Source organism: Hylobates moloch, unplaced genomic scaffold, assembly GCF_009828535.3.
Source record: "Hylobates moloch isolate HMO894 unplaced genomic scaffold, HMol_V3 SCAFFOLD_12, whole genome shotgun sequence".
Classification (NCBI taxonomy): Eukaryota; Metazoa; Chordata; class Mammalia; order Primates; family Hylobatidae; genus Hylobates; species Hylobates moloch.
In genome coordinates, this window is record NW_026652287.1 from 46,198,077 (window position 1) to 46,209,008 (window position 10,932).

General features: G+C 60.5%; 2 protein-coding genes across 15 annotated transcripts in view; one reads left to right on the plus strand and one right to left on the minus strand.

Annotated features, from left to right (window-relative positions):
- NFIX (nuclear factor I X) overlaps positions 1-4,818 on the plus strand; it is a 221,801-nt gene extending 216,983 nt beyond the window's left edge. For all 11 annotated transcript variants that reach the window (XM_032169873.2, XM_058424583.1, XM_032169874.2 and 8 more), the window contains one exon: positions 647-4,818. In XM_032169873.2, coding sequence (XP_032025764.1) covers positions 647-661 — 15 coding nt within the window. In that variant the 3' untranslated portion in view covers positions 662-4,818. The remainder of the gene's footprint in view (positions 1-646) is intronic.
- A 241-nt stretch (positions 4,819-5,059) lies between these two features.
- On the minus strand, positions 5,060-8,971 carry LYL1 (LYL1 basic helix-loop-helix family member). 4 transcript variants are annotated; one of them, XM_032169885.2, is made up of 4 exons: positions 8,585-8,971; positions 6,893-7,251; positions 6,714-6,805; positions 5,060-5,762 (listed from the first exon to the last, which is right to left on the minus strand). In XM_032169885.2, exons 2-4 carry the CDS (start codon positions 7,225-7,227, stop codon positions 5,347-5,349), a joined length of 843 nt encoding a protein of 280 aa, XP_032025776.1. In that variant the 5' UTR covers positions 7,228-7,251; positions 8,585-8,971; the 3' UTR covers positions 5,060-5,346. The 4 variants fall into 4 exon arrangements, with proteins under 4 accessions (XP_032025776.1, XP_058281281.1, XP_058281280.1 ...); XM_058425298.1 differs by lacking the exon at positions 8,585-8,971 and adding an exon at positions 7,777-7,982 and having other exon boundaries at positions 6,893-7,104; XM_058425297.1 differs by lacking the exon at positions 8,585-8,971 and adding an exon at positions 7,777-7,978.
- Between the last annotated feature and the right edge of the window lie 1,961 nt (positions 8,972-10,932).

The window sequence follows — 10,932 nt, forward strand, 5'->3', positions numbered from 1 at the left end:
GCTCACCCCCGGGAGCCTCAGGTCCTTCCTCAGTGTCTAGTGCCCTGAGGGTAGAGGATCCAGCACCGTGGGCTACGTGGCCCCTCCCCCAGGCCTGGCGCTACTAGGGACTGAAGCCATGTGGTTCCCCTGCCCCCAGCCTTTCAGCCTATGGGACCTTGGCTGGAGTGTATAGATGGGAATTTCTGCTTTTAATCCAAGGAGACAGAAAGAAAACTCAGCAAGAAGCTGGGCCACCCCCAACCCATTCCTAAAACCCCTCTGGGTACAAAAGCCCCAGCCTGGCATCTTCCCCACCCTCCAGGACCCACACAAAAACCTAAACAATTGGAAACATGGCCAGATCTCAGGGCTGTGCCAGCGCCAGCCATGGGGGTCCCACCCGCTGGGCACAGTGCCCACGGGAAGGCCAGCTGGACTCTAGCACTAGGGGCAGAGTCTCTGAGGGGGTGGGGTTCTCACAGGAGGGAGGGAGAGAATGGGGATGCCCTTTCTTCTCCATGGGAACAAGGTGGGTGGTGGCTGCCTGGCACCCTGGCTCTTTGGGAGCTGGGCCCTTGAGGGGCCAGGTCACTGGGCCAGGTAGGAGTGAGATGGGACCTGCCCCAGCTGTTCTCAGTATCGCCTCTTTTTCATCCTGTTTCAGTCCTGGTTCCTCTGATAAGATCGACGAAAGAAACAACAAAATGAAAAGAAGAGGTTCCTCGAAAGGGGGGAGAAGAAATTTTGAGACATGGAAAAATCCCCCAGCCCAGCCCCACCGAAAAGCAAAAATTACACGTCGTCAGCCACTCAGCCCTTCTCTCCTCCAGCCCGGGGACCCCCGCGGGCCCCAGAAGCAGCCCAGTTCTCAGAGAGCCCTTGGAAGGGGTCTCAGTGGAGCTGTGCACCAGCAGCCAAGCAGAAAGAAACACGCGACATGGACTCTGTCAAGTAGAGGACAGAAAGCAAGAAAGGATGCAGAACTGCCTTCCTCCCCCCCACCCCGCCCCGGCCTTCTGGGGAAGGAACAAAGTCCCCAAACAAAGCAACCAGCACAGTTCTGAAGGGGCCTGGCCTCCACCCTCACCCCTTCCTAGGGGAACCCCACCCTCCACACAGCCGGAGCTGCCCTAGGGAGCCTGGAGGACCAGCTCGTAAAGATGATGGGGTTTAGATCCCTCAGGCTCTCCCCTCCAGACTCCGCCCTTCCCTCCCTCCCTCCCTCCCTCCCTTCCTCCCTGCCAAGGCTCCAGCTTCTTCCCCCAGCTGCTCCGGACCAGGAGGGGGAGAGCGGCCTCCACTTACCCCACCCCACCCTCGGGCTAAAAGCCCCCAGGCGGGCAGGGGGTGACCCCTGGAGCTAGTTGCGTGTCCCAGAATGGAGGGTGTTCTGTCACCCCACCCTCAGCCGCAAGAGCAGTTCCTGGGGCCCTGGACCCCTCTGTACAGTCCGTAGGAAAAAGTGGGAACGCTCTCGACGGCCTCGTCCCAGCCTGGGACAGGCTCCCTTTCCCCTCTCTCTGCAGGCCAGGAGGGCCTCCTTCCTGCCACGAGGGAGGGGAGTCAGGCCCCAGGTCGCCCCCGCCCCCAGCCCTGCATGCAGGTGCCCTCGCTCCGCCCCATCAGTCCCTGCCCCTGCCCCTCATGCAGACTGCCCTGCTGGGGCCGGGCCGGAGGGTGGAGCAGAAAGGGGACCCCGGAGCCGAGCGAGGAGGACCAGGCAGCCGCCGCTGCCGCGCTAAGCCACCACCTGCGCTTAGGTAGGCGTCCTGCTCGCCGACTTTCAGTTCCTTGGGAGGGTGTTGGGTGTCGTCCTTTTCAAAAGTGTTTTGGAGCTTTCTGTGCCCCCGACTTTCCCCCTGCCCACCCCCCCACCTCCCCCCGTGGCCACTTTTCTCTGGATTTTAGCTGTAATGTCTTTACTCTTTATTTAGGGGTGGGGCATTCATTGTTTGGGTCTTTTGCTGTTGGAATGGGAACTCCTCCATTTGAGCAACTTGGGAACAATTTGGTAACACACCACAGGAAGTAGCTCTCCCCCCCAGCCCCCTCCTCCCTCAAGGGAGGGTTGGGGGGCCTGTCCAGAGGGTCTTCAGAAGCCCCCCTGGGAGGGAGGGGAGGATGAGCATGCCCAGCTCCCTTCCAGGGTGTGACTTGGCCCCTCTGGCTTGTCTTTCTGTGCCTTACTCCCTCCTCCTGCGTCTCCCGTCCCTGGCCCCTTCTCGAGTCCTTGTGCCTCTCTCTCTTTCTCTCTTTTTCTTAATTGTATGAAAACACAAAGCACAGGTCAGGATCCTCTGAGAGAAAATCAACATTGCACCACGTAGGGGTGGGCTATGGGCTGTATTTATTGTGAATCTAGTTTGTGAGGCTGTGGCCCCGAGCAGGCGGAGGGAGGGAAGAGGAGGGAGTGACTGGGGAGGGGAGGAGGTCAACGACCTGGGGCCGAAGGGGCAGGCAAGCGGTGCCTGCTACCCAGCTGGAAGCCACAAGGTGGCTGGCCCCAGGGGCGGCTTTTGTTGGAAGTTGAGTGAAGCCCTCCCCCTGTCCTCAGCGTGCAGCCCCAGAGGACCCCAGGGCTGAGGGGCAGTGGATCCTGCGGGAGTCTCCCGGGGCGTGGGGAGTAAGGCCCCGGGGGGGGGTGGGGGGCCGGGTGGGCCGAGCGTGACGCGCGGTCAAAGTGCAATGATTTTTCAGTTCGGTTGGCTAAACAGGGTCAGAGCTGAGAGCGAAGAAGAAGGGGCTCCCTGTCCGGCCGCACGTGCCCTTTCCCTCGACGACAGTCGGGGGCTCGGGCGCGGTGGGGCTGTGGGAGCTAGGGTCTGCGGGGCGCCTGCCCGGGCGAGGTCGGAAGCTGCAGGCCAGCTGGGCCCGGGCCGGAGCGTGCCCGGCGGGGCTGCCCGGGTGGGCAGGGGGTGGGGGCTGCTCCTTTCCCAAGTGGTGGTGTGAGGGGCAATGAGGGCAACAGGAGATGTGGGGACGTGTTAGGAGAGAAAAAAAAAACAAAAATATATATGGGGGAAATTAACTTTTTTTTTTCATTGAACCAAGTGCAATGCATCAGAGAGTTTTCCTATCTTTGTATGTTAAGAGATTAAGAAAAAAAAATTCTATTTTTGTTGTAATGTCCTCGCGGCTCTGGGGACGCTAAAAGAACCGGGCCTGCCCCGCCCTGCGCGGGGATAACGAAAGCTGAGTGTTTTTCCCTTTTTTTTTTGTTCGTTTTTAGTTTTTTTTTTTTTTTTAAGTCGTTTTCCTGCGTTGACGAGGATGATCTGGGGTTTTTATTTGTTTCGTCGTTCGTTCTGTTTCGGTGGGAGGGCTGAAGGAAACGTTCACATTTTAGAGTTTAAAAAAAACACCTCGACATTTAAAAAATCAACCAACACAAGATCAAAAAGGAAAAGGACGAGAGAAAAATTATTTTTAAGATAATTAAACATAAAACCCTGGTGCTTCTTACATTATAAAGTACGTTTTAAAGAACCCACAAACTATTATACATAAGTTTATGAATCAATTAAATATCCTGCACTTGTTAGGAATACGCATATCCCTTCTTTGTTGAGTTTAACGGAACGGGACAGCGGCATGCCCCCGGCGGCTGGACTGCTCCGGCCGCGGGTCTCCCCGGGCGCCCCTCCCTGGGGTCCAGCACCCCCTCCTCGCCCCATCCCCGTCCGGGTACGGGGGCGCGGCAGGGGTCCCCGGCCCCTCCCCCGCAGAGGTCAATGCCAACGAACAAACGTCCCCTCCCTCCCTCCCTCTCCGCCCCGAGCGCCCTTCTTTGAGCCAGACGCCAACTTGACCCTCACCAGCATTATCAGGAGCGCGCTCAGCAAGTTGGTAGTTTCCTCCCCCCTTTCCCGGCGCCCCTCCCGCCCCCATTCAACATCTCTTATCCTATCCCCGAACCCCTCCGGGGAACACCGGGAAGGCTCGACGCTCCAGGACAGGACCAGCCACGCTGACAGGTCGATTTGCCCAGGCCCGCGCCCGCACGCACGCACGCACACGGCCCCGCACACAGCCCCGCCCCACCCCGCAACCAGCCCTGTCGACTGCCTTACACACCCGCCCCCGCGCTGGCCGGCCGACCTAGTGCCTTGTTCTCACCCCCGTGCTGGCGGAGCGGACGCCGCGCTCTGGGTCCCAGAGGGGCCGGGTGGCTCAGACGACCCACCACTCCCCCACCCCGACCGTGCTGAACAGACCCCCCACACGAGAGAAAATAAAGGAGCAATAAAGTCACGAGAACTTTCGTCCCCCAATCGAGAGCCCGAGGGGCACCCCAGCCCCGCCTCTGCTCCCCCCAACCCCATCCACCCTCGGGGCGCCCCCCTCCCCCCGCAAGCCAGCCTGGGCCAGCCCCGCTTCGGCCCCTCCCGGGAGATCCGTGCGCCCGACCAGCACCAGCATCGCGGACCGCAAAGGCCGCCCGTCCCGTCAAACAAGTTTCTTCTTAGGCTAAGAAACGCAGTATATACGAGTATCTCTATATATAGTACTAATGGATTTGGTGTGCTTCCCCCTTAGCGTCCCCCTCCCTCTGCTCCTCCTCCTTCAGCCTGGTCTCCCCCTCTTCTCTGCCCTCCACCCCCGTCTCTGCACTGAGATACATAAGAAACAAGGGTAGTTTACTGTCTGTTTTGTTTTCTGGGTTTTCAGTGTCCTAGCGGAATGCAAGTAGGCAGCCAGCCCGTCTGTTCCCTCTCCGCCCCGCCCCGCCCCACCCCCGTCACTGCGCTTCTGTTATACCATCTTTGCCTGACTCTCTCCGGCTTCTCCATTGAATGGCTAATGTGTATGTGAAATAAAGAAATAAAGAAAAACAAACGCAAGAGCGCCTGACCCTTCGCTAACGCGACCGTGCGGGACTGAGTCGGGGTCGGTAGGGTGCGTCCCCGACTTGGATTCTGCGCCTCTCTCCAAGCGCCGGGAGCGCGGCAGACGCCGTCGACGAGCGTCTGTCCCTGGGTCTCCGGGAGGGGCCGACGGTGAGAAAAGAGAAGCCTCAGAGCCCCTCCTGGCCTCCCCCCGCGACCCCAGCCCGGAAAAAAATGAGGCACCACTTGAGTCCTATGACTGCTCTGCCATGTTGGTTTGCCGACCTCGCCCCTGGGAAGGGGACCCAGGCAAGGCCACTTCCAGAGGGTGGTGGGTGATTTTTTTAAGGGTCTGCGGATCCCTTGGGGGTCGATGATCACCCTTCCGGACCCCCGAGACCTTGCCCCTGACGTCTTCACGGGTCCTTCTTCGTGAGAGTTCGCTCCCGAACATGCGCAGCACGTCCACTGCCCTTTCCTCGACAGCCCTGGGCCGAGTCCCTGGTGCCCTCCGGCTCAGAGGTGCTGCCGCATGCGGTCACCGCACCTCTGGGCTCAAAGCGGTTTGCTCCATCTTGATGGGCCGGGCCGCTCCACCGGGGCTGCCGTCGGGGTCGGCCGGCGGCGCGGGCTGCGAGCGCGCTGCCGCCTCGGCCCTGCGTCCGGATCCCCGGCGGGCGCCGTCGTCTGGGACCCGGTGCACCGGCCGTTTGCGGGGCCCGGGAGGGGTGGGGCCTGCGGCCAGAGCTGCGGCTTGGTCGCGCAGCAGCCGCACCAGGAAGCCGATGTACTTCATGGCTAGGCGGAGCACCTCGTTCTTGCTCAGCTTCCGGTCGGGCGGGTGCGTCGGCAGCAGCTTCCTCAGCTCGGCGAAGGCGCCGTTAACGTTCTGCTGCCGCCAGCGCTCCCGGCTGTTGGTGAACACGCGCCGGGCCACCTTCTGGGGCTGCTGCCCTGTGGACAAGGAGGGCCAGGTTGGTGCCATGGCCCAAAGGGCGGCCCCTCCTGCCCTCCCGCTAGACACGCAGCACCCCAGTGGGAACTTAAACCCAGGCCATGGCCTGGGGCTTTCTCCACCCAAGGGGTCCACGAGTAGCTCTCCCCACCCCTCCCAAGAGCCACCCAGACAAGAATCATCACAGACCCGGCCTAGGGACAAGGGCCTGCTGTATCTGTGACTATGGGCACCTTTATGTCAATGACTGAGACTCCCTAAAGAAAGATTTCCTTGTGGTTGTTTGGTCTGGGAAGCTGTCCCTGGGGCCCTCATTCTGATTGTGCCCAAGTACGGCTGGCTGGGTGTGCTCATGGGTCTGAGAGGTCCTTTCATTATGACTGTCTGTGTCCTGTGTCTTGTATGACTGTGAGACACTTGTTATGTCTCATGGCTGTGGTTGTGTGTGATGTTGCCATGTGGCTGTTTCATGAGTGGCTGTGGTTGTGTGGCTGACTCTTGTGTGGCCATGGTCCTAAGTGGCTGTGGTCCTGTGGCTGTCTTGTGTGTGGTTGTGGTCCTGTGGCTGTCTCTTGCATGGCTGTGGTCCTGTGGCTGTCTCTTGCATGGCTGTGGTCTTGTGGCTGTCTTTTGCGTGGCTGCACATTCCGGTGGAGCTGTCATTTTGTGGCTCCCATGCCCTGGTGTGGCATGCTCTGTTTTGCCGTGACTGTGGCTACAAGGCTTGGCCTGTTGGGTGGCGGTGGTTGTGTGGTGCTGGCTGTGGGACTGCAGTTTTGCACATGGGTAGAACCTGTGTAGGCTGTTCTCTGTGTGTGCTGGAAGCACATCTCCCCAAGGTGGAGTAGAGGACAGACATGAGCTCCACACAGAGATGGCCAGGCCTTCTGTGCACCCACAAGTGCACATAAAGGCACACAAACCCACAAGGCACACAAACCCACACTCACCCTCAGCCAGGTCCAGCTCACAGTGGCTTGGTCTCCGCTTCAGCCGGCTGCTAGGGAAGATGCTAAAAGGTCCTGCTGGCCCAATGTAGACACTGTAAGGGGTTGTGGGTCACTAATGCCTTGTGGGCAAGGACCCTGGCCCCCAATCCCCACTCCCCCCGCCCCAGATCCCCACTGACCTGTTGAGGAAGGGGTGAGGGTGGTAGTGCAGGGCCAAAGTGGGTGGGGCAGTTCCCAGGGTGGAGAGTTGCAGCAGCGGGGGCCGCAGGGTGCCCAGCTCTGTGGTGGGCATGGCTGCCCCTGGGGGCCTGCTGTGGCCCAGGCTGATCACTGGTACACCAGGTGGCAGCCTGGGGGGCGAGGAGCCTCCTCGGTGGCCCACCTCCTCCACCTGCGGGGGCCCAGGTGAGGCAGGCTTAGGGGGTGGGGCAGGTGCTGGGCTGGGGGCACACACCATCTCTGCCTTCTCAGTCATGGTGGGGCCCACCTCTGCCTGTGCCTGAGGCGGGCACATGGACCCCGACGTGGGGGTACTCACCTGTGGGAAAGAAGGCAGCCAGTGGGGAGGAGGACTAGGTGCCCCGCTCCCACCTGCTTAGCCCAAGAAACCCCTCAAATGGGAAGGAGGGAGGGGGTGGGGGAAAGGACGAGGGGAGGAGTTTCAGTAGGCAAAGGTAGAAGGCCGGGGACAGGCCCAGAAACTTCCAGGACACGGGAGGGGGTCCTACGTTAGAGTAGGAGGCGCCCCCCTAAGTGCTAGGCAGTGCAGTGTCCCTGAGCTCTTTGTGACCCAGGAGGGGCGCTGTTGCCCAGCCTCTGAGCAAATATTCCTTCCAGAATTCCCTCACCTCTGCAGCCTGGAGAGGGAACAAGACAGGGAGTCCCTAACTGATCCTGGGATCCCCAGAAACCGCAAGATTAACCCTGTTATCCTCAGATCAAAGATCCAATCCAGAGACTCCTCATTGACTCATTGATGCCATGTGAGCTTGGGATCCCTCCAAGATGGACTCTGACCCTTCATGGATGGCCCCCAGCCCCCACCCAGGCTGACCCTCTGCACCTCAGGAATGACCCTGCGGTTCTTCCCATTGCTGTCCCTGAAAGTGCTCCATAATTGCTTGAGTGACCCCCACTCCCACTGCAAACGTCCCCCATAGCAACCCTGTGACCCCACTACTGACACTATGACCTCAAATGCTGACCCTAGACCCCCAAACACTGACCCCACTGCCCAGTCCAGTCCAGTCATGCCCCAACCCTCCCTCTGGCTTGGAAGCCCCCATCCTCATCAGCATCCACGCTTTTAAAAATTTGTTTATTTTTTTAGAGACAGGGTCTCCCTCTGTTGCCCAGGCTGGAGTACAGTGGTGCAATCATAGCTCACTGCAGCCTCAAATTCCTGGGCTCGAGCCATCCTCCTGTCTCAGACTCCTGAGTAGCTGAGAGTACAGGCATGTGCCACCATGCCCGGCTAATTAAAAAAAAAAAATTAATTTTTTTGTAGAGACAGGTTCTCACTCTTGTCCAGGGTGGTCTGGAACTCCTGGGCTCAAGTGATCCTCCCGCCTCAGCCTCCCAAAGTGCTGGGATCACAGACATGCACCACCATGCCCCGCCATCATCCACACTTTTGCATACTGTTTTGACATCCCTGTTTGCTCTTGGTTCCAGAGTCCAGGATGTCCCAGCAAGGTGTGAGACTCTTGGCCTCTCTGCCCTGTCTTCCTCAGCTAGGCCCTGGGGAAGCAGGCCTGGCCCCTCACTAATGGGTCCCTGCTGATGAATGGATGAATGAATGAATGAACAAAGGAATGCAGGCTGGGTCCCAGGCCCGGGATCCTCCACCTTTAGGCCCGCTCCCCTCTTACCCCAGCACTGTTCCTGCAGCCTGGTGAGTACCCTGGCTCTGTCCCGTCAGGGCTGGCAGTCTGGGCCAGGGTGTGGTTTCCAGCGTCAGGCCAGGCTCTGCTGTCTCGCTAGGGTCCGGCCTTAATGCTGCAGGCCCCGGCGTTGGGCCGCGCCTCCTCGTGGGCCTCGGAGGGCCAGGATAGCCGAGGTCTCCGCGTAGGTCCCCCCCAGGGAAAGTGAGCGGCTCCCGGGCCGGCCCGCCTTCTCCCCGCCCCCGGCGGCCCGGTTTCCTCCCTCTCACCCCTGGCGGCGCAGCGGCCGGAGGATGCTGGCCCAGTGCAGATAAGGGCCAGGCTGCCTGGCCGCGCCTGATAAGGAGCCTGGCTGACCCCGGAGGAAACCAGCGGGCGGGGACCTAGCAGCGCGGGCCTCCGGGCCCCGCCCCCAGCCGGCGCTGGCAGGACTCGGTCCGCCACCCCTCAGGGCTCCGCCTTCCGCTCCCTCAGACACTGTAGGGACCCCGGGCCTCTGGGGACCCGGGCCCCAGGGCAGCCGGGGAGGGAGGTGCCTGGATGCACGCAGGGGGTAAACTGAGGAAGGGAAGCTGCCTCCTATGTCCGAGTCTGCCCTTTGGCTTTGAACACTCCCTGCCCAAGTGTCTATGCTGATGGGGGTAAGGGAGAGCCCTTTCCGGCCCGTTGGGGCCGCGTGACCCTGGGCCCCCACCTTCTCCTCTCCTCACCCTGCCTGGTTCCTCTTTTTACAGAGGCCCTTCCCTCCTCTCCACCACCCCTAGCTGGGAGTGGGGCACCCAAAGGGAAACACTTCTAACAGTCTGGCCTTGGGTGTCCAGCCTGGGCAGGTGTCCCAAGCCCTCAGCACAGTATCCACACATTTCTAAGCCCGGGAGGGTGAGAGGAAGCGCCGTGGCTGTCGGGGGTGGGGTGGGGAAGTTGGATTTCCTAGGGTGGCGGGGCTGGTGTGACCTTCCAGTAGATGCTCAACAGGTCCCCACAATTCTAGGCCTCTTGGCTACAGGATCACATAACTCCAACTTGGTGGTCCGTGGCCCTCACCCCACAGCACCCGTCCCCTTCATGGGGGGCAGGTATCCTGGCTTGGTGGTAAACCTCAAGACCCTGCTGGAGCCTCCCACAGGGAGAGGCTCTGGGCATAGCCAGGCAGCAGCAGCTACCGGACTGCCACCCACTTGTGATACTCATGCTTTGGCCCGTGTGTGTATCTGGGCAACTGCAAGAGCCCCCAGGCAGGCACCCAGCACCAGGACTACCACTACCCCCCCAGGAATGGGGTGGAGCCCAGGACCCCACGATCAACACCTACATTGCTTTCCTCCAAAGAAGCAGGAACTAAAGTTTTATGCAGTAAAGGCCGGGCGTGGTGGCTCATGCCTGTCATCCCAGTACTTTGGGAGGCTGAGGCTGGCGGATTGCTTGGGCTCATGAGTTTGAGACCAGCCTGGGAAACATGGCGAAACCCCATCTCTACAAAAAATACAAAAATTAGCTGGTTGTGGTGGTGCGTGCCTATAGTCCCTGCTACTCTGGAGGCTGAGGTGGGAGGATGGCCTGAGCCTGAGAGGTGGAGGCTGCAGTGAGCCAATATTGCGCCACTGCACTCCAGCCTGGGCCATACACCTAGACCTTGCCTCAAAAAAAAAAAGTTTAAGCGCTCTGATATCCCTACAAGGAGGGTCCTAAGATTAGCCTCATTACAGATGGGGATGAAGGGAGCAGGAGCCAGAGAGGGGATCCTGCCCCAGGACTCTTCGTTAACGTTACTAAACCCTACTCTGGAGGGCAGGGAGGGGTACAGCTCCCCCTCATTGGGTGTCTGGGCAGCAGCCTGCGAGGTCCCTCTTTGTGTGCACGCCCCCTCGGGCCTCAGGGCAGGAAGCACCTGGTCTGGAGCGGATGCACAGGGCGCCTGGTTCCGGTCCAGCTTCCGCCACTGCGGCCCCTGGAGAGCTGGGCCAAAGAAACCAGGCGGCGAGGAGGCAGGGGCGCGAGGACACGTGGGGGCTACCGGGCAGGAGCGCCCCCCTATGCGCAAGCCCTTGGCCTGGAGCGCGCTGAAGGTGGGAGGGGGAAGAGGGGCAGAACCCCCGCGGGAGCGAGCGCACAGCTGCCGCCCCGTGGCCGCTTCGGGAATCGCAGGCTCCGGCTCTGGGGTGGCTCAGTGACCCTCGCTGCAGAGGGGCCGACTACTGTGCAGATGGTCAGCTCCTACCTCCCATACAGACTCAATACTCCAGTCAGGCAGGGACGAACGATCCCCAGAGGAACAGAGGAACAGATCCCAGTCATGCAGCTGTATGGACCAATACACAAACCACAGGCAATCGGGA